This window comes from Uloborus diversus, chromosome 10 (assembly GCF_026930045.1).
Source record: "Uloborus diversus isolate 005 chromosome 10, Udiv.v.3.1, whole genome shotgun sequence".
NCBI lineage: Eukaryota > Metazoa > Arthropoda > Arachnida > Araneae > Uloboridae > Uloborus > Uloborus diversus.
In genome coordinates, this window is record NC_072740.1 from 102,816,574 (window position 1) to 102,840,568 (window position 23,995).

The 23,995-nt window shown below is 31.5% G+C and overlaps 1 protein-coding gene across 1 annotated transcript in view; it reads left to right on the forward strand.

Annotated features, from left to right (window-relative positions):
- LOC129231248 (tyrosine-protein phosphatase 99A-like) overlaps positions 1-23,995 on the forward strand; it is a 161,990-nt gene that overhangs the window by 107,559 nt on the left and 30,436 nt on the right. Inside the window, exons 9-15 of the mRNA XM_054865527.1 lie at positions 775-959; positions 7,721-7,850; positions 10,893-11,006; positions 16,988-17,080; positions 23,149-23,246; positions 23,354-23,447; positions 23,557-23,636. Of these exons, the coding sequence (XP_054721502.1) occupies positions 775-959; positions 7,721-7,850; positions 10,893-11,006; positions 16,988-17,080; positions 23,149-23,246; positions 23,354-23,447; positions 23,557-23,636 (794 nt within the window). The remainder of the gene's footprint in view (positions 1-774; positions 960-7,720; positions 7,851-10,892; positions 11,007-16,987; positions 17,081-23,148; positions 23,247-23,353; positions 23,448-23,556; positions 23,637-23,995) is intronic.

Consider the following 23,995-nt stretch of genomic DNA (forward strand, 5'->3'; position numbering starts at 1 on the left):
TTGTTGTGTGAAATCGTCTTAGTGTAAAAAAACAGATAACCGTTTCAGATCCATCAGTTTCTGGCATTGTGTGCATGCAGCGCGTCAGCATTGCAATTGCGGCCATCTTGCTTGCGTTATTGTGTTCTCTTCCTAGTCTCTAAGTTCTTTGGGGCGTTCGGAGACACCCTGTATATCTTTTTAGCAAAATTTAAAATTCGTCACTTACGGCTTCCAATTGGTTTGCCTGTTCATATAGGCAACTTTAGATTTTGCGACCAAAAAAAAGTTGAATATCATGATTATTTTTCTTTAGTAACTGATATACACTGAACGTTAAGCATTAGCAGTTTTATTACATTATCAATCAATTCAATGAACAAATGAAAAGTTCACTGAATCAAATCTCAAAACTAATTGTACCATCTTGAATGTCCCTAGTTTTGTACTGAGAAGAGACACCAGGTCCAGATCTACGTCCCCGCAGATTCCACAGTGCGGGGGGAGGGGCCCAACATCCTTGAGGGGCCCAACGGTCCAAGGAATTGAAAAAAAAAAGAAAAAAAACTAACACTAAGACTTAACACTGCAAATATACACTGCTAGCCTCTAGGGAAAGGCCTTACAGATTCAGTTGCAGGGGGCCCAAAATTTATAGATACGGACCTGGAGTCACCACTAAAAGATTAATATCCAAAGTCATAACTTAACAGTTATGTGATACTAGTTCATGCTCATAATGAGAGTTTGGATGACGCTGTTTTTTATAAAATAACATAACGTTCTTCTTTTTAGGTCCTAGTGCACCACAAATATCCAATTTAACTTGTCAGTCTTCGGATAGCATTTATGTGCAATGGGAAAGACCGAAAATAGTTTTCCATAGAATTGATTACTACTTCATATCCTATCGATCAGAAAACACGTGGGATTATGAGGAGATTTCTATTTCTTCATCTCAAGAACGTCAAAGTCACACGGTAAGTCCTTTCTTTTCGAAAATATATCTAACCGTCAATTGTTGTACTGAGGTGCTTAGAATCTTGAATATCTTGCAATGTATAACTTACCATTGAGTTTCCGACTGAGAATTTTCGTCCTTTAGAATTATTTAGTCCCTTAGAAATTTTATATTACACGCGTTGATTTTTGTTGACCGTGGACGGATTTACAGAAAGACATTCAAGCCATGTGCCTATGACATGAACTTGTAAGGGGCCTCCAAATTATGTATGACATTCATTATTTAGTAATATTATCTTGTTTCCTATATGAAAATGCTAATCGATTATCTGGTTATTATATTTTACTATTTTTTTTTCAAAATTTTGCTAAATTAAATTTTGAATTTCTTTATGATGAACTTAAAAAAAAAAAAGCGCTTCAGGCAGTTTACAATTTGCTGTCGTTTAAAAATTTTTTGGTGCTCTGATCTGAACCATCATGCACATTAGCGAAACTTGCGGTCTTTTTTTAGAGGAGCCCAAATAACTTTGTGCTCAAGATCTGCAAATCTGACCCTGGTCGTCGACGATCTTTTATTTCATACTAGCAGTAACCGCACGGCGATGCCCATTGAATTTAAAGGAAATACCTTGAATAAACAAAAATTTCTCTCCCCCCCTCCTTTTTGATGAAAAATGATCATTTTTCTTTAACTAAAATGCGTACACTCCCTTTCAAAAAAAACCTATAAAAATTTCTTTGGAATTTTAAACTATTCGCCAAATCGTTAAAATATCCGCATTGCAAATACAGCAAATTGAAAGAGAAAATGAATTTACATTCTTGTTTGTGAAAATTGCAACACCATGAAGGAAGTATCATAGTTGAATGAAATTTAATACACAGTTGAGTGGCAATGGTACAAATAAATGATTACATTTTCAAACCAAACAAACAATAAAAAGAAATAAAAATTAGTATTTTGTGTGGTCACCACGCGCCGCAATAAGAGCTGCTGCACGACTCGGCATGGAATGAAACAAAGTTTGAATATCTTCCTGCGGAAGAGTATTCCTTATTGTTTGTATGCGCAACCAAAGTTCATCTGTCAAAAGCAACAGGACGAGGATCACGAGCGAGACGCCGCCCAACGCAATCCCACACATGTTCAATCGGTGACATGTCCGGGGAATATGCAGGCCAGGGAAGAAGCTGTACCTGCTGCGAATCAAGGTAGGATTTGACAGTCCTGGCGACATGTAGACGGGCATTATCCTGCTGGAATACAGCCCCTGGCAATCCTTGCGGGAAAGGAGTAGCTTGGGGCTGTAAAACTTCGTTTATGTATCGGGTTCTGTTCAAACTGCCCACAATTCGTAGCAATTGTGATCGTCCACGATATGCTATGGCCCCCAGACCATAACTCCGGGTGTTCGTCCACTGTGGCGTTCGATATGCACTCTGGAATGTGCCGTTCACCGGCATAGCGCCTGACACGAGTTCGGCCATCATGGTGCCACAAATTGAAGCGGGATTCGTCATAAAAGACGATCTGCTGCTAATCAGCACGCCAGCTCCTATGCACATTGGCCCATTGTAGCCGCAGGCGGCGATGGTTTTGCGTGATTGCGTGAGAGGAATCCTGTATAAAGGAATCCTTGCGCGCAGCCCACGCTGCAGCAGACGTCTCCGAATTGATGAAGCACACAATGAAACACAGCTGTTGCCCACTGTGCTGTCCATTGTCTTAGAAGAAGCTGTGCGGTCCGCCAGCGCCATACGCACCAGGTGTCTGTCATCGCGAGCTGACATCACATTTCAGGGTCCACTCCCGTATTTCCGAGCTGTCCCACCCTCGTCCGTCCACTGTTTCCAAACACGCATGATTGTGCTGCAGTTACGCTGCACACGAGCGGCTACTGCACGATAAGGTACAAAGAAAGAAACATCGTCTCCTTTATAGACACGAATTAAAGGTTAGATTTTTAGAACGTAACTTTCAAACAAAACATTTAATAGTTTTTTTCTAATTTATTTATCAAAAATCGGTCTGCAAGGTGCACAGCGTCGGCAAAAACGACTCCGCTGTATCAGGGGTGAATTCATAAAATGTCGAGGACCAGAAATGGAAATGTCCAGTACCATGCCAATGGAAAAATAACTGAATCCTGAGTTTCTAACAGGATTTTATGGGGGAATATTATATGGAAGAGGAATTTCTTTCCTCCCCCCCCCCCCAAAAGAAAAGAGAAAAGCAATACAGGAACGATTTTCCGATTCGTTCCGGTAATGTCTTAGACTTGTTTTTTTTTCTTCTAATTTCATGTTTCTAGGCTTTACCTTTTTCCCGGGAAGCGTGCCACACACAACACACAAATACACACAGATAAACATCTCGTTTTATTATATAAAATATCCTAGATAGATACTCTAAACAAGCTGCATATACCGCAGAAATGATGCGGGGATGGACAGTCGAAAATCTCATTACATCTTCATCCTAGAAATCTCCACGAGGAATTCGAAATTCGTTCTCTATGTCTTGCGAAACGACATCCTCAAAAAACCGGAAGTCCTTTCTCGTAATCACTTAACTATTTTTAGAAGCTGTAATATATACTCCGCCCGATTCTGAGTAAGGTATGTTGATGTTTTTGGTAAGAATGGATGTTCATAAATTATTCAAAAGGTAATATTGCTTGAAAAAAATGCAAAACCAAGTCAAGAAGTAAGAAAAAAAAAAAAGTCAGCAACATCACCTGGCTTATCCCCCCCCCCCCAGAAGCGATGACACACCCTATTAAAATGACGGCTTAAATATCCTAAAATATATCCTCAAAATTTCAATGTCGCAATCTGCAATCAACACAGCAAGACTGTAAACAAACATCAAAGGACCCAGTGGCGTAATAACGCGACAGACTCCTCCTGATCATTCTTGGTATTTTGGTCAAAGACCTTGACGGTCCTTGCACACACAAAGTCAGTCTTTTTGTTTTTCTTCCTTTTTTTTTCTTTTTTTTTATGGCTGTTGTTCGTCTTCCATCATACAGCAGTCAAAAAAGAAGAAGCATAACTACACTCTATACAAGTTGTACGTAGTACGATCGAAAAGTTCGGGGGACAAGCTGTATAAAAAATTATCCAGAATAGTTCACATTACCGAAGCACATCCACCTTCAAAAGGTCATCTTGATGGACTATGTACTTCTGCCAGTGTTCAAATAACTTTTGGAAACACTCCTGGAAGCCATTTTTCGCTACCTTCTGTGATGCAGCTTTATCTTCCCCTGAGGGAAGAAAGCGGCGCCCATGCAAATGTTTTTTTGCTGAGAACAGGTAAAAGTCACACGGAGCTAAGTTCGACGAAACGTTATGTTATTTGTTTGCCATATCAGAGTATTGATCAATCGAACCGTGCATCCTCAACCTGAAAGTCGCCTTCTTCCCCACGATGAAGTTAAAGCAGCAGCGCAAGAGGCCCTACAGGAGGTTGCGATAAATGTCTTCCAGGAGTCCTTCTAAAAGCTATACGAATGTTGGCAGAAGTGTATATATGCACCAGTTGTCATTTTCCAACAACTGGTGCATACCTTTGCACAAACTGAGAAGACAACAACAGTTTTCTGATCATCCTTAGCTGGGAATAAGCTATAAATTTCAGAAATAAGTTTACGCACTATATACGTATATAAAATTTATTTTTATGTTTTCGTGAAAGTATCACTTAATTCACGAAGATATAAGCTATCACTTAAATTCACAAAATAAAGCTTTTTTTTTTAATACCAATTTCGCTCACATCAGGTTTTTAAGCAGAATTTTCCATCAAACCTTCCCCTCAGAAAACTTGACAGCATGTAAAAAAAAAAAAAAAAAAACAGATAATATTTCAATTTGAAATTAAAATATTGAAAATTTTATGAACTATGAGCGTTTAAAGCAATTATTTTTTTTACTGCGCATGCGCGAAAGATAGCAATTTATTATCTTCATAATTTAGAACCCAAGTCCCCCAATTCATAATAAAATTCCAGTTTAATATGAGCGATCTACTGAGTCGAATTTCAATCGTTCTTGGATAGGCGAGGAATCGTGAGGGATCGTTTGCAAATAATATGTTTTTACCATGAATCACACTGAACGAGTGCTGGCAACTGTTGCAAATTTGCGAACGACCCCTTAGTCTTCGTCGCCTATACAAGAATTATTAAAATTCGGCTGATTAGATCGCTGATCCCCTTTTAATACATGAGTGGTTTAATTTCAAATTGGAAAATGTCAGCTGGAAGATACCTTTTATATATGACAAAAAAGTTACAGAACAATCGGCCCGCAATTTCTCGAGAAAACGAGAAATTCGTAAAAATGTGAATTTTTGAAAGCGTCCCAATAATTTTAGTGATACAGTGTATTTGCTCTTATCTTCTGCATGCAAATTCGTGCTTTTTTTTTAAAATGCAATAAATAGAACGTATCCGTAATTCAAATTATAGCATATTGTTTAATGATAAATATTGTGGCGTATTTTATTAAAATTTTCCTTGCTGACCCTTGTTCGCTTTACGAAAATAATTCGAAAATAAATTACGAAAATAAATAATACGAAAATAAACATTTTAAGTTCTATGTTTTAAATTTTAGTCACATATATTAGGACTCTAGAACTTCCCCCTATGTTTAGATTACTTGACCAAAATTTCTCTCTTATTCACTAAACGTATTTTTGAATTGATACAAAATTTTTCGCTAGATGGCGGCACATGTAATTTGCTTGTGGTCTTGGTTCTGCGTTGTTGATCTTGATAATTTACTTTTGATGTTTGATAATGATAAGCGCTAATCGTGTTAAGTGTGTTCGAGTTAATTATCCGAAAGATGATGGAATTCTTTTAATTTATGCTACTCAAGTCGAAACGATTGGGAATAAAAGTGATTTTTTTTTTCATAATAAATCTCATATAGTTCAATAATTTTTATTGGAAGATAAACGGTTCGAAATCTTTTAAGACATAAGTAAACCTTTTTTTTTTTTTGTTTTGTAACGTTGAATTTAAATTTTATGAAAGAATTAATAAAAGGGGCAAGCGAAAACTACTACAGACACATGAGGAGACTCAGAAAGTTAGAAGTAAAGTAATAAATAGGAAAAAGTATTTCCCTTTTTTTTTATGAAAGCTAATAATTGTACAAGGGTTGCATGGTTTATATGATTAGATTATTTAGATCGAAAATCGGGAGATATGCTCTGGTTTGTGTGTGGGGGGGGGGGACAAAGTACCTACTCCTTCCCACACCAGATATTCCTTCTCATATCAACTAAATAATTTCAGATCTTGCATGAAAGAAAAAAAAATGACACAGCCATCCTGCAAAGCACATATTTTGTTAAATTATTGCTATTGTTTTTGAATTTAGGCCATCATGAATTGTTTGTAAATCAGATGTGTCTAATCTTACAGCACACAACAATTTTTTTGGTTATCTACATAGATCAGGAGTATTTACAGCTGGAAACAATTTTCATTTGTAAAATTTTGTTACTTCTCAAATATTCCAAAATTCCTTGCTTGAATACAAAAAATTGATCGAGAAGTGGTATTAAAGTTGATAATGCATGCCAAAAGAAGTATTCAAAGATCTAATTCGTTAATACTCTTATTCATTTGGTGGAATTTTAACAGAAAAGTGATATTCTAACAAAAAAGAATGAAGAAAATATTATTCAATCACAGAGACATTTTTCCGCTGAGAAATTGATAATATTTTTTGAAAAATGAAGAAATGAAAAAAAAAATTGTTCACATGTGCACCTTTTTCCTGTACATTTTTTAGAAATTCAGGTAATGGTACTAATTATTTGTAAAACAAGATTTTTGGCTGTGAAAAAAATGTTTAGGCATTGGAACCAGTTCCTTGTTATACTAGAAGTTATAGTTGTAAATCTTTCATCTTTACACTGGGTCCTTGAAATTTAAAAAAAAAAAAAAAAAAAAAAATTGGCTGGTAGTGTAAAGGTTAAAATATTAGAAACAATTGGATGGAAAAATTTATTTGCTCGGAAAATTTTTTGGAATTGGCATTAGATCTTGCTGCAAATTAACTAACAAATTGTTTATTTACTAATAGAAACAAAAGCAGGACCTTTTTTGATTTTCTTAATTTTGCTGATGATATTTATTACTAAATTGTTTATAAGCTAGAAAGAGAATCATAAGGAATTTAGATGTTGCATTTTTGAGAAAAGAGTTCAAAGTAAAATATTTTGTTTCTAGGATTTTTGATAACATATATTTCAAGTTTGTGTACTTGGTTACATACAACCCATATATAAGCTTACGTCCAACATGACTGATGGTAAAATACATGCACATAGTGTAGGACAGAATTAGCAGCACACATAAATAAGTTACAACCAGGGCAAAAGACAATAATCAAATCAATTTTCAAATTTGCTGCTTTAAATTAATTGAAACTCAGGTTTCAAGTTGCTGACTGTAAAACAGTTTGAGTTATTAAAGTGCAATTCAATGAAGTGATATATTTGGAATGTAATAGAAATGCATCTAACTTCTTGTTAGTACTTCCAAATAGAGCTATTCATTAAAGTTTATTTAAATTTATGTGATAAAGTTCATGAATACAGATTGAAACATTAAGTATTATTAATACAAATTATTACTGAATTCATAAATAAGCTGTATCAAATTTATTTCTTTTTTAGTCATATGAACATTTATAATCTGTTTGCACTATTTTAAAAAACAAGTTCATGATATGTTTTCTTTCTGTTTAGATGATTATCTCCAATCTAACATCAAATATGATGTATGAGGTAAAAATACAAGGGGCTACACGTAGTGTTGTAGAACATTCCAAATTGTACAAAGGACCATATTCTGAATCAAAGAAAATATTTCTGCAAAGTAAATACATTTTGTATTGTGTCTTTAAACATTTCCCATGTACAGAAGGTGATACTTCTTTACTATCTTATATATTAGTTATTTCAATGCATGCTCGTTTTTCTACTAAATTGAACATTGTAAATGAGAGGCATCATTTCGAAATTATTATCTCTAACTACAGACTAATATTTTTGCCTTAGATATTCTTATTGTTCTTTACTGTGTACATGAACATAACTGGTTCCATCTTCAAAATGAATGAAAAATATATGTTAGTAGCAAACATACCCAGCTTTGCCTGGGTCAGTAATAATATTGAGAAACAATTTATACTTTCCTTTATTTATTTTTAGCTGTGCCCCGCAGTTTCACCTGTGTTAAACAAGACAACAATGTATTAAAAAACTATTTTAAGTACATCATGCTATGATATATATAGGAAAAAAATTACACACCCTTATCCACATCAATGTTTTCCGTTTAATGAGAAAATTAAAGAAAAAAAAAATTTCAATCAAAAATATCTGGTGTACAAATAAGTTTTAAGGGATTTTTTAAAAAGTTTGATCTTTTTTGTGAAAAAATGCTTTCATGTTCAATTTTCGAACTAATGTCCATAGTTGGCCACTATCTTTTCCTATCTTTTTGGCAATTTTCGGATGCCATCTTGGAGAAACGATGCATCTTTTGATGTGATCCACAAATCAATCCAATTTTAGACTTCTTCAAAAGAACGGAAGTGCTGATCCTCAAGAGCAAGGCCCCAATTACCCAATAGGCCACCTTAGGCCCTGGCCTAGGGGTGCAAGCCAGAAAGGGTGCACATCACAGAGAAAAAAAAAACTAACAAATGACTTGTTGAAAAAATAAAAAATAAATGTGACGTGCTAGTATATATGAAGAAGCAAAATTCAACTAGAATAGATTGCAACCAGCCCGTTATGCGGAGAAAAAGAGCCATTGGAGGATAGGTAAGGGGTGTAATGATTGATTCGAGTTCCTTTTCTGGTCAAAGCAGACAATTTTCGATATCTTTGATTTGAACAATAATTTGTTAAAAATATAGCTTTGCCCATGGGTGGACTATGTCCTCCAAGAGGGCATCAACCTTGACTCCCAAAAGGCGCACAGGTTTGAAGATGCATAGGTTCGAAGGCCGGGGGGGGGGGCTTTGCAAAGGTGGAAAAACTTATTAGAAGTAAGTCACACACAAGAAAACTAGTAAAAACCATGACCTAGAAAAGGTTCAGTTATAAAACTAGTTATTGAAATATTTTTCTCTTTAAATTACGTCAGTAAGTATGTGTTATAACTGCCAAACATCGGGGTGCCCAAAGTTAAAATTTTTGGGTGAGGAGGAAATTATCAATTTACCGAATAAAACTTCAAATCTCACAAAATGACAAAATACGAGCATGCACATGTACCAACATCTAACGAAAAGAAAGATTAGACATCTTATTTTGCACAAAATATTCAGCATAGACTGCTTTAATTCTCTACTCACACATGCATTGCATTCAAGTTCTTAGTAAATAATTTATTATACACAATTTAATGTATTTTTAATGATGTAAGTTATCGGGGCTTGCTTCCAACATATTAATTTTATGAATATTTTTATTCAAAATTTCACCATGGAGATCAGATCAAAGTGGATGAAAATGCATGGGATGCCTGGAAGTTTGTTTTAAATGGAAGAAAAATTAAAATATAGAGAGAAAGAGTGATTCAGAACACTGTAAGGTAGAGACATCAGCAGTTCTAAATTTTTCTAAGGTAAAAAAATGACTGGAAAACCATTGAGTTCGGTAAAGTTTTTTTTCACTTGTCTTCGTCCAATATAGCCCCCAATTTGGCATCCTCAAACATTTGTGACCGTCCATTGTTCTCTTTTTCATTGGTGTTAATGTCACCATTTTCAAAATGTCTACACCAAAACTCACATGTGGAAATCGATGAAGCATGTGCCCTGTAAGCTTCTTGCAGCATTCGATTACCTTCAGCTGCACTTTTCTTCAAATGGAAGCAGAAAAGTAAACTTTCCGCAAATTGTGTTTTGTTGTCACAAAAATTGGCATATTCAGAGCACACAAAAACTATGTTGTTTTCACTTCAACAAAATGTCACATACTGAAAATGAATGCCTAACGATGAGGTTATAATATGAAGTTAGTTGCAACATTATTCGTTTTGATTTGATACCAGTGACGCCATCTCTTGAAAATCCTTTCAAACTTATTTGTACACCAGATAATTGAAAACTCTTGATTTGAAAAAAATAATTAATTTTTAATGTAACCAGGTAATAAATACTGAAGTTCTTTCCGCCAGCAGCGGGGTTCAAACCTGAGACCGTAGGGTTGCTGGCCCAGTGCTTTACGAACTGAGCTATTCGGACAACAAAAGTTCAAGCTATTGGTGCAACAACAAAAAAAAAAATGCATAATGATTATTAATGATTTAATTTCAATTTATTGCTGCTCCTCTTCATAGCATGATGTTATATAGCCTGTAGCCTTCCTCAATAAATAGACTGTTCAACACAAAAATAATTTTTCAATTTAAACCAGTAGTTTCTGAGATTAGTACATTCAAACAAAAACTCTTCAGCTTTGTATTATTAGTATAGATATAAAAACATTAAAAGTTCAACCAAGACATTAATATATTAAAATTCATGTATACTGCAAAATATTTTCTCCCATAAGAGTCAACTTTTATGTTATGAGAGAAAAGGAATTTAACTTTTAATCTAATGAATTCAAAAATCTCTTTTATTTGAATTGAATTTTGTTCAAAATATTTCTGTTAATTAATTTGATATTATTTCATTTTACTGTATTGTTTGATTTCTTAATTTAAGTGTCATTAATTCATAACTCACATTACAATAATTATTTTATCCTGATCAATTTTAAAAATTGAGCGTAAGATTTCTTTTATATCATTGTATACTAATTTTAAAAGAAAATGTACTTTTTTTCGCTTTAATATTTTTACAAATGCAATTTTTAACAATTTTTAGCCTCTTGTTAAGTTTATCTAATCATATTACAGGTTTTTCAAGTTCATCTTTAGAAGAAGCTACTATTGGTGTTGGAATCATTGCTGGAATTGTCTGCGTGTCATTCATTCTACTTTTTGCTATATTTTCCTTCCTTGTGTGGAGGTTAGTCATATCTTCCTTTTTTACTCTCAAAATTTAAAGGCAATTAGCATTTGGAACAAAACTGATATTTTTAGTATATTAATATGTACATACTTAAACACCATGATTCTGTTGATAAGCTTGAACTTAGGGATTCAAACTATTTCATTGATAACCTTTTTGAACTACATCTTTTACCATCGATGTTGATTGTAGGGCATTTGATTTGAAAAAAAAAAAGTCTTTTTAAATACAAATTAAAAAAAAAACCTAAATTAGCATAATGTTTTAACCATTGATCATCCTCTCATTTTCCATGCAAATGCAGAAATAATTTTAAAAGTTAATTAAAGTAAACAAAATAAAAAAGTAAGATGTCATCCTGAGCTACATTGTTTCAGTGGCGAAAAGTGCGAAGTCTTTCTTTACTCTCTGCTCTTAGAAATACATCATTTCAACAATACATTAACTCAGAGTTCTTATTCTGAAATAATGAAATAAAAACTTAAATGATTTAAACATTGTGCAGAAACATCTCTTTATTATCACTAAAGATAATGAATCAAACCTAGTTTTTATAACTTTGTTACTACAGCATATTATAACTCAAAATCAATACAAGTTATAATGAATTTGTGAAGATTTAATTTCAATTTTTGAAGAACATAATATTTTCATTACAACTCCTATGTGTATTTCATAGTGAACAAGTTAAGAAAAAGTAAATAAATAAATAAAAACATTTAAAAAATAGTAAATTATATTTAATTTTAGTAATTTTTGTTTTTTACAGTATGTTATAATTACTGAGATAGGAAGTTTTTAGCTTTGCATTTTATCAGACTTAAGGCACTTTAAACTGCTGAATATTTTCAATTTCTTTATGAAAAGCAAAACAAACTTCTATTTGTTTAACTTATGTATGTAATGGAATTTTACTAGTTAGATATTAGGATGATCTTGCAATCCTCTACAACATACTATATTAATCACATACAAATGCATTAATCACAAACAAATCCATAGTTTTGAATTGATGGGTCGTGTTGCTTTTCTGTTTTTTGTTGTGCTCATTATATTTTTTTTCTTTTTCACACTTGAACATTAGGTTTTGTAGTATTATAACATTGTTTTATGAAATTTGTACCAATTCTGTATCTAGTAATGCTTATATATATATATATATATATATATATATATATATATATATATATATATATATATATATATATATATATATATATATATATATAATTTCATTTGATACTTTGCACAATTTTCCATTTACCACTGTAATCACCTCATATTTTACAAACACTATGTATATTGTTTTGTGTTCTATATATTTTACAGAAGTTATTTATGTGTTTTCTTTGTTATTTCATAATTTTCAAATTTATTTCTGCTGAAAAAAAGTTGGATCAAATATTTTTAGAAAATTGTTGATCCAACTTTTTCCCATTAATAATGGGTATTTGCATGTAAGACAATTTTTTCACATAATGCTAATGTGTACTCAAATTTCACAGATTGACTGATAGCTTCTATATAATGGTTTAAATAATGCAGTATGTGCTTTATTCTATATGCTTTCTTCTCACACACATTTTGCACTTTAAAATTTATTATGCCGCCAAAGAAAATAAAGACGAGGGAGAATGAAACAGATAACTGTTTCTATAGTGTAATCTCTATCATGGCATCTGTATAAATGCAATGAAGGGAAATTTGAACATAAGGTGTCTTAAAAATACATAGCTCTGATGTTAATGTTAATCTTTCATGTCAAGATTCATGAAAATTATTAAAATTGAGCTCAGAATTTCTTCTAAAATTATGATTGATATTTTAAGACATAAAAGTCTTAACTCATGGTCCTTAGTAGCTAGACTTATTTGGTATGCAGAAAATATCACCTTTAATTATCAGCTTTTCTGCAATGACTGTAAGCATAACCTCCATACATTTAGATTGATAGTTCTCCATGGTTATACAAATACAAAAGTGACAACCAGCAACAGGCTCAAGGCCTATCTAGGCTGTTCCTAGTCAATTTATCAATCCCCAATGTAGATTAGGAGTCTTCTTGAAATTCTTCACCCCACTGCAGGTAACAGCTGCTTTTGATAAATTATTCCAGTTACCTACAATTCTGTTGAAGTAGTGATAGTTCCTGATTTCAAGATTAGCTTGGGATCTGAACAGCTTGAAATAATGGCCTCTGTTTTGCCATCTGTGCAGAAACTTAACCCATAAACTTTAATAAATGGTTCATGTCCCCTCTTACTCTCCTTTGCTCAAGACTATACATGTTAAGCATTCTAAGCCTGGAATCATAATCTAAATTAAAGTCCATTTACTAACTTTCTAGCCCTCCTTTGAATCCTTTACAATGAATTGATATCTATCTTAAGATAAGGAGACCAAAACTAAACTGCATGTTCTAAATGAGTTATATTTAAACTTTTATTACCACTCCCTAATTTCACAATAAATATTTTGTTCAGGTATTTCTTTATAAAGAGGACACTTTACATAGAGTGCATATAGGCTGTTTTACCCCTTAAAGAAGTTAACCCGAATTTAAAGCTAAATCATTTGTTTGATTAAGTTCGATGAGTAATAGGAATGTTATGTAAAGTAATGAAACCTGAAGAAATATTTATTGTTATCACCACTTTTCTCTCACGGATTCATTTGCAGGAAAAAACAAACCGATACTGTCCATGCCAGAGGTGAAACACTATAACAGTTTTCATCTGTTTCTCTCTCCTGTCCTCTATCTTCTTCCTCTCCTGTGCCTTCCTTCTTCTCTATGTGTTTGAATTTTACTGATGGGATTATCTGTCTTGTCTGGTAAGCTTGCATCAGCTATGCAGAATATATTGGATTAGATTTTTACATTTAGAAGTTTCAAATCTTTAACCATATCTCCCTTCACCCTTTTGCATTTTATACTTATGTTATGAATATTTACATCTTGATGCATGCTTTATTTTGTAGTTTGAAAAGTTTTTTTATTTTTAAAACATTCTTCTTATTTTCTCTATTTCACACTAGTTCAAGTTTCATAAGGTTCATTTGTTGTAATTTGACACTAACATTAATGAGTCATGTATGATTAATTTAATTGCAATCAATTCAAGCAAAGTTGAACTTTCAAAAAAGAAAAAAAAAATCTTTTGCGTTATCAATCTATCTAGAAAAATAACTTTTAAAAAATCAATTTTTGATTTATTAATGGAATTATAAGCAACTTGTAGTTATAACAAGAATATTAATTGTGATAAATAAAACATTTTGCTGATATTTCTCATAGAAAGATAGAAACTAAAAAATTCATTTGTTTTTCAATGAATAAATCTACTTTATAATGTATAGCAGAAAAGTCAATAATTATGATTCCGCAGCGTTTGAATTGAACTGGCTGTAACTAATTGTGTTGTTGTAGGTGTATGCCAAATGTTATTTCAAAGTGAAGAATCAACATAATTTCATAGATAGTTATGAATAAATGCTTTGTCAATTCTTATTTTTTTCCTAAAAATCATTTTGCTGAGAAATGTTTGAGTGAAATGTATACTTTTGTGTAAGATGGAATCAAAGAAGGCATAGATTGAACTGTATTATAGTTTCATATCACAAATTTATTTGTATTCATTTATAGACTTTATTTCATTGAAACTTTATGGAAGTATGGAGTTATAAGTGCATGTGCAATATTTGAAAGCTGTTAAATAGCTCAAAAAAGAATTAAATATGAGATTATTAAGAAATTAATCAACCAATTTTTATTTTTTAAGTGAAACAAAAGAATCAGACTAGCAACATTAAAAAAGTAGGTGTAGAGATTGAACATATCTTTTTTTCGAAAATGCACAACAGACAGTTAGTGATTGTTCTACTTTTAGAACTGAACAACAATTCAATGTTAAAACTACATTGCCAATATGTTTGAGGTATTTCGGTATTTTAATCAGTTTAAAAGCTGAATGTAAGTGAGATTGTGCAGAAATGACATGAGCAAGATGTAAACTGACATACTACTTAAGCATCTGTGTTTTTAAGAATGATGCTTTCTTTTATTTGAACAGAATTAAAGCAACTATGGCTCCAGGACCTGACAATATTCATCCAAAATTTATTTATGTGCAGACATATTAGTGGATGTTATTTGAAAATAATATCTAAAAATAAGAAACTTGAAATTGACATTGATTTATTTTTTATGGTATATTTATTTTTGATATTTCAGCCGTTCAATCAACTATCTCTGCCAAATTTGTATAATATCCATAACTTCTTTTATTAAGTTTATTTGGAATTGAATTGATCATATTTTGCTTTCCCAAAAATTAAATAGAAATCGATTTTATGCATACAAGCTTCATGTTTTTTAGTTTGTTTTTCTGAATTTTTGTATCCTATTCAAAAACTTTAAACATATGCAATCAACACATAGAGAGAAAATGTTCATTGAAGGCCAAGGAGGGAATTATTTTTTCTATTAATTTTTCTTTTAACAACCGTATATTTCTTGAAACGCTATATGATATTTTTTTTATTACAGAAATTTTGATCTCTCTTATGTTTATTAATTTTTTGTAATTTAACAAACAAGGTTATCCATTACAATTCCTTCTCAAAATATATTTGTTTTTCATGAATTATGCATACACTGTTTACAAGAGATATTTTTTAGGGAAACATTTTGTTTCTCATGTGAGAGCGGTAAATATCTATGAAACTCACACTTTCACGAAGACTCTAAAGAAAAGGCTAACTGTGACTCCTTTAATGCCCAGAAATCTTGCTGCAATATATCGGCTCTGGAGGAGTCTATTTTGAAACCTTTTCACATGCATTCTAGTGGTCAGATCAACAATTTGTCGCTTGAAAATAATAGTGACACATCTCAAAAAATACTGAAAATGAGATTTTTAATTGATAATACTTTTAAAAAGATTATCTATGAAAGACGCAGATTGTCGATAGCAAAGTTGCCGGTAGATCGTAACTTTGATTAAAACCAAATTTCACCTAAATTTGATTAAAATTTGTAGGAACCTTAAAATGCTCGCACAAAAACTGCATGAAATAAACAAAAAAATAGTATTAACAATTTTTAAGGAGCATTACAATAATTAGGAATTCTTATTATTGAGACAACGTTAAATTATAAATCGTAAAAATTTTAAAAACAGTCTCCTGAAAAAGTTGCTTTTTTGAGTTGTGTTACTATTCTTTTCAAGCTGCAAATTGTCTTAATCAACTCACTGACATTATTTTCGGGACAGGCAAATTTATTTTGGGTAAAGTAGCCATGTTTCATCCCTACATCCTAATTATGTCCGCCTAAGTTTTCTGGTCGAGCACTAGGTGTTACCACCTGTGATATTTTTTTCTAAAAGTACACTATTTGTGATGTTTTTCTTTAATATAATTTTAATCTGTATATATTATTATTACTTGGTTTTTAGAACATTACCTCTTTTTCAAGGTGTATTAGAAGAGAAAAAAATGGGATAACTATATTTTCAATTCAGGAAGAAATGCATTAAAAAAAATTGAATGCCAAATTTAAGTTAGTTTGTGGTGTTATATAATATTTTTTTTTGGGGGGGGGGGCTGGAGGGTTAGTTCATTCTAATATATAGTACTCAAAGACCAAACACCTTAAGGGAATCAAATATGGCACCTTTACCCTATATGTTCTATATGTTTATGAAACATAACATTTATTGTTTACATAAGTAAACATGATTTTTCTAAACTGAAAGCTTGTTGTAGGAGCAGCAACAACTTCTGCCAGATCAAAACATGCACAAAAAAGTTAAAAGATTTTTGCAATTTGAATTTAGTTTAATTTTTTTTAATCGAAAGCAAAACACATTATTTTTATAAACTTCTAGACTTTCTTTTTGTGTTATTTTTTAAAATATTGTTCTGATATTTAAAAAATAAGTCACATGATGTATTTCACCAGATGTTTTTAGTTATTTTCTTTTTGTTTTCAGGAAGTATTTTCAAGCTGCCTATTATTACCTAGATGATCCTCCACGTAAACGTGCTACTTCAGAGAATTCAAAAACATTTGGTAAACATTCCTTTTTTTCTTACACATTTATTATATGTATTACAAGTTTGAGCTACTGTAGTGGACAAAATTGTGAACACCTTTTGAAAAAAATTGATTTTAGTGGTTTGATGTCTAATAACACCACTTTTTTCTGTAGCAATACTATAAAGTTAGTTATCATTAGAAAAGAAATTTAATCAAGATTGTAAAGCAATAAGGTTTGTTCAGTTATCTGCGTTATATCAAAATTATAGCAAAATAACCAGAAAAAAGAAGCACAGCTAGCTTACGTTTATAGAAAGTAGCTTTCCTTTGTTTGAATGTAGCCAATCAGCATGAGGGCTTACAGAGCCAAGCAGATGTCATCTTGTTCTGGCAATGTTTTGAGAATGAGCAAACAGTTCACAAGACACTTATCAGTGTTTTCTAATTTATTATTTTGTTTTTGTTTATTAACTAATAACTAATTACTTCAATCTCTGACATAAATTTCGTATGATTGATTTGTGAATGGTAGTTACTTCTTTATTCTCTGAATAATTTTCATTTGATACATAACATTTTTTTTTTTTTTTTTTTTTGCAGTCCACTTTTCAAGACAGCAATGAGGCTTTAGCCCCTCAAATTTATTCCAAATTACGACTTAGCTTAAATTCTTTGTATGAAATTGTAAATAATTTTATGTTCCAAAATATTTCGAAACATTTTAGAAACTTGTTTTAGTTTTGAATATACAGTAGGCACCGCTTAATGTGATCACGGTTAATGTTATCATTCGCTTAATGTTATCAGAATCACAAAGCCCGGAACACTTGTATGTTAACATGCGTTAAAAAAGTCGGATATTTTAATCAGTGTCTTTGTTTATTGTTATCACTTTTTCATAAACTTTCAATTTTTTTCACCGTTTTTGTTTCTCAATTAACAGAAATACATAAGCAAACCCTGACAAGACTAACTTTCTTTGTAGCATTTTGTGGTTTTCAATAACAGATCAAAATTTTTCTAGGAATGAAGCTACAGAAAGTTCGCCCCCCAGTGACCACAGACTCCCCCTAAGATAACTTTCTTTTGCATCAAAAATTCAGTCGCTGGATATGTTGCAGCCATTACTTTGTTTGTGTCTAGATTGAAAACAAAGCGAAGTTAAATTAAAATTTAAACAACAAGCAAAACCATGCTGGAAAAGATAGAAAAGCTGAATGTGCTTTGAAACTGGTTTACGAATGTCAGGGAAAACGGTCATATTTTACTTCACCTATTACTATGTGATTAAAAATTGCATAATTCAGCTTCAACTTTTTATAATTCAGATATTTCCATTTTGTTAATTTAATAAATAAAAATTTAAAACTGCATTCAGTTGAGTCATTGTGATTTTAATTTGAGGTTGTCAAAATAAATGCACCTTAATTGGAAAAAAATCATTATTTTGTGTCTCCTGGATTCTTTTCGGTTATTGTTATCAAATTATATTTGTCCCAAAGTGATCACATTAAGTGGCGCCTACTGTATAATGTTTCATTTTATGCACTGTATTTTAAATTGCTTTATTATTTCATTCTTATGATGTGTTTTAAAATTTGAGCTCCTGCATATCATAATAGTTGAATCAACATGCGAACTTTTTGCATGTAGATTGTACTTTTTCTATTTCTATTCCATAAAATTCTTGTAATTTTTTTCTTCAACCTTGTTAAATAAATTTATGTAAAAGTAAAATGGAGCTAAATTTGTGGGAACAAGTTATTTTACAATTTGTGCACATTATGCTATCTGTTGTTTAGTGAGATTCATTTATGTGTTTTTCTTGAGTTCTGAAGAGAGTTTCTTTGCATAATAAATGCCTGGAGCGTGAATTTCTACTGATTGCACTTTCTGGCACATATATTCTTTATTGTACTGTGGCTCATGTCAGAATTTTTTTTTGCTGGTTTATGTTTAATTATAAAAACCTTTTCCATTTACAGCATTTAATTGTTTACAGCATTAACATCTAAAAAGGCATTTTTTTTCCTATGGAGGAAGGGTTGAGCATTCAATGGGTGTTGCAGTTTCATGGTAGTTTTTACCAAAACATTGTCTACTGGTTGATAAATTTAAAGTTTTATCGTGTTAGTTACTAAAAAAAAAACTAATCTAAAAATAATCAATCACGAAAATTTTGAATATATTATGGAAATATTCCTTTCACTTCTTTGTAAACCTTTTGAAACACTTTGAAATCTTGCGTCTTTGTATTTACCATAAAATCCCAAAAGTTACCCCTATCGATTATAGCCACCCCTTTATGTGGAAAGTGAAATTATTTTATAATCCCGAATAAATTCCCCTCCTCTCATTACCTGAAATTTTTTTCGGATCATCTTCATTTCCTGCTCACTCAAAAAAAAAAAAATAAATAATAATAATGTTGAATATTTTCTGCTTTACTTGGCAAGCATTTTTAGATGTTTAGTTTCCCTCTCCATGTGCAGGTTTTCTTTTCCAAAAAAAAAAAAGAAAAGAAAACACTATGATTTAAACAAAAGAACAATAGCGGGGGAGGTTGAGAACCGGTTTCAGCTTTTTATTCCTTTCAAAATGTCAACATGCCTTTTGATACAAGGGCGCCTTTTCTTTTTGTTCATATGTGTTACAAAAGAAATTTATATGATTGTACTGATTTTTTATTTATATTGGACTAGCCGCCTTTGGCAACCTGCTGGTTCACCTTCTTACGCCATTCGCCTTTCTATGCAAGCAGCCACCTACGGCTGCTGTTTGGCTAACTTGTCATTTACCTTTTTACTTCAAGTTTGCCACCTTTGGCAGCTGTTTAAATAAATTTGGCAGCAGTATTAATCGATCTATCTCTATCTTTTTTTTGTACCATTCACATTTTAACGCAAAGATTGCTGCCTTCAGAAGCTATCTACCTTTATGATCTATCTCTAAATTTTCTTATCCATCTCTGTTTATTTTAACCTTCCGGCCCATTTCCTAATAAAAACAAAGATCACTCAAAAAACCGCTTTCTTTATTTAAGTAGAACAAAAAAAAAAGTTACCTCCAAAATTCCCCATAGTGTGCAAAAAGTAACGTTTGTCAAAGAAAAATAAAATCTTGCTGTTTTTATTGAATTAAATGCGCACAACTATGAAATGTAACGTAATATAGATACAGCAAAACGCGCAGATTGGGGGGCGGGGCTAGAAAAAGAAATAAATGCAATCCCTAAATAAAACAAAAAAAGGAAAGAAAAAAAGCAAGCGCTGCCGTAAAAACACATGGTCATCAATCACCATCACGTCATCAAATGTAGAAGTAAGCTATATAGTAAAAAAAAAAGATTAACATTGTTTGCGATTAAGATTCCATCGTAAATATCAAATCGAAATCCCAGTAGTGACGTCAGAGGCATAAAAGATTGAAGAACGCTTTTTTCGATCGATGTGTGGAAAGACATGATGTGTGTTTAACATTGGTTTTGACATTTAAAATATTGTAAAAAAAAAAAACTATTGTGTATTTTTAAGAACTTTTTTCTTCTGAAGAGGACGAAATGTTTTTACTATTACCAACTTAAATTTTAGAAATGAGGCTTTGAAACTTTTCGCAGGATGATATTAAAAAAAATAAACCCAGGAAAAATGCAAATTAAAGGTTTTTTCAAAAATTCATAAAAAATACAAAAAATGCTAAGCTTCAAAATTTTTTCATTCATCATATTTAAAATTAAATTTCCTACATCATATTTCAAAAAATATTTGTGCAGTGTGATTGGGTCGGGGTCTGTGAGGTAAAAAGTACTAAAAAGGGCAAAAAAACACATAAGACATTAAATAAAAATTTTTCTATTTTAAATATCAAAAATCGAAGCCCGAGGTGCACATCTTCGGCAAAAACTGCACCTGTATACCAAATTTCATCTTTCTAGGCCTTACTGTTTTCCCGGGAAACGCGCCACACACAAATAAACATCTTATTTTATTATATGTATAGATGGTGCATTTTTATTCTGACTTGTGAAAATGAACAATCTTCAACACGATGGCATTTTGAAAACGTGATGCTATTTTGGAAACACATTGTTTAAAAAGTAGCCCGAAACTTAGAAATAACCATTTTTAAAGGAAAAATAAAGTAATTAAATGAGTTTAGGATCAGAAATGTATAAATTACTAAATCGAGTAAGAGACTTTTCTGTTTTTACGATCGTGAATTTTGTAAAGAACAGTTTTTGAAACTTCGATTTTCGTAACGAATTTGCTGTTGTGATTGCGATTTTTGCTCCTATTCTGAAAGAAGAATACTAAGATTTTGCTTCATTTATTGCAACCTCATTATATTCATCACACTAGAAGTACCCGCACAGCAATGCCTGTGATAAGACGTTAAAGGAAGTCTGTCGAACAGAAAAATCCCCGTCCCCTTCTGATGTGAAATGATCATTTTTCTTCAACTAAAATGCGTACATACCTTTTCAAAAGACCTATTAAAGTCTATTTGTCAAAACCCATAAAAAAACCAACAGTATCTTTCAAACTCAAAAAATATATATTTTTACAAATCATTTTTAGCATCGTTTACAATTTTCTCTAAAAAGCACCCTCAAGATGCCTCATGGCTGACTTGAGCGTACGCCCACTGGATCGCAAAACCCGCATTTTCAGGTCACGTCACCGTGGCTATGCATATTCTGCATTCCAAGCAAAATTACCTGTTTTCATAACATTTTTTATTGATGCTTTACTCCTTTTAGTCATAGCGTGATGTTTTATAGCCTATAAGCCTTCCTCAATGAATGGACTATTCAACACAAAAAGAAGTTTTCAATTCGAAACAGTACCTAGTTCCTAAGATTATGGCGTTTAAACAAATAAACTCCACAGCTTTATATCATTAGCATAGATGATGAATTTTCAAGCAAGATATTAAGGGGTTTTGCCAACTTTAGGTGCAAAACCATTTCTTTTGAAAAAAACAAAAGGCACCCCCTTTTTGCAATTTATGACTACTAGAAAATTATGACTGGTTTTTATTAATTCATTTTTCACTCTTCTTTAAAATTAATATTAGTTATTTATTTCTTTTTTATTTTCTTTACTCATAAATTAATACTACTAAAAACAATTTTTTTGGCTTTTTTTCCAAAACAATTTCGGTTGTAACCCCCTTTTCTGAAATTAATAAGTTTTGTTTTGAAAATGGAGGGGGGGGGGGGGACTTTCCAGATTATACGGTATTTATTTATTTATTTATATTTTTTGCAAAGTCTCGACAATATCTTTTAGTATATGGGGTTAAAATGCTATAAAATCAGTCCTAAAGGCTACACTCTTTCATTTTCTCTTAACTTTCCCTTCTACTTTGAAAGCTACGATGTTGCTTTTTACATGAACAACAATTATTTAAATGTGTACAGCCTTGAGTTTAATTTTGTAACTTATTTAATGGAAAGTTAGCTTTATAATAGGATCATCTGAGGAATTGATATTTTAAATAAATGTCTGATGATTAAATTTTTGGCATGCACCCAAGTTCTTTGTTACATGTAAATTCAAATATACAAGTCGCCTACTCTTTAACAATTACTGAAAACTGAAGTGTTTTTAAAGTATACTTTACAATTGACTTTTTCTTATTTTAATTATCTTTTCGCAAGTGTAAAAAAGTTAGCGACATGAAATGTTAAACGCAAATCTTTTCAAATTTAATCACTTAAGGCACACATTCAACCCAAAAATTCATCTTTTTTATAAATATCAACTTGATGCTTTTCAAAGCACATTATCCTGATAAATACTGAGGTTCTTGAAAAGACATGATAAAGTTGGTAATAACACTTTGGAAATTCTCTTGATAAGCTAAAAACAGTCATTGTTGAATTAAACATCTATAAAATAAATTCCTTAAATGTCTGAAGTATTTAGTTTTATTGTCAGGTTGCGAGTTCTTACATGTATTCTTTTGATATTTATGCATGTTTTTTTCTTTGCTTAAAACAGTTTGTTCATTAACACACAAATGCTGAACATTTATTCGATTTATTTATATTATGAGGAAGATAAAGTTGATTTTGAAAGCATGTGCTTTTATTTTAGGGGATATTGATAATGCATCTGTTCCGGTTTCTTTATGGTCTGAACATGTTTCTGGCCTTCACGCTGATGGTGACATTGGTTTTTCCAAAGAGTATGAAGTAAGGCATTGACTTCTTTTATTTTATATTTGAAAATTAGCTTTTTGTATATCAATATTTATATTTTTATAAGTTCCTATAAAAAACGCATTTTCAATTATTTATAGGCTATTCAGCAATCAAGTGATTTGGAATTGTCTTCAGAATGCTCTCAGCTTGTGGAAAACAAGAATAAAAATAGATATGTGAATATTGTCGCCTGTGAGTTTTCTGAATTTGTTATGTATAATTTCTGTTTTAATAAGGAAGAAACATTCAAATGCTCAAAATAAACAGACATAGTTTTATGAAGAATTTTTATGTTTTCTAGATGACCATAGTCGTGTTGTGCTAAAAAACCTTCCAGGGCAAAAGAAAACAACAGATTATATCAATGCTAACTACATTGATGTAAGTGTAAATTATATTTCTACCTTCTTTTTGTATTTTACATTTTCAACTTCAAATACAAAATACAACTTTTTTTATTTTTACATTAAAAAAAAAAAAAAACAGTTGCATTCAACTTCACATGGCTTTCATTTGTTTCCATTTTTCTTTGCATTTATGTTTTTAAGTGTACATAATTATTATTTTTATAAAGATTCAAATCATCACAGCTAATTCAATAAGAACATAATATTGATGGAAATGGGAATGTGATGTTTTAAAAAAATGGGCTTTTTCACCTGAGTCATTTCATTGGAAAATTTCTATAATGTAGGTTGTTGAGCATAACTGACAAAAAGTATGGCACTTTTACTTTCCAA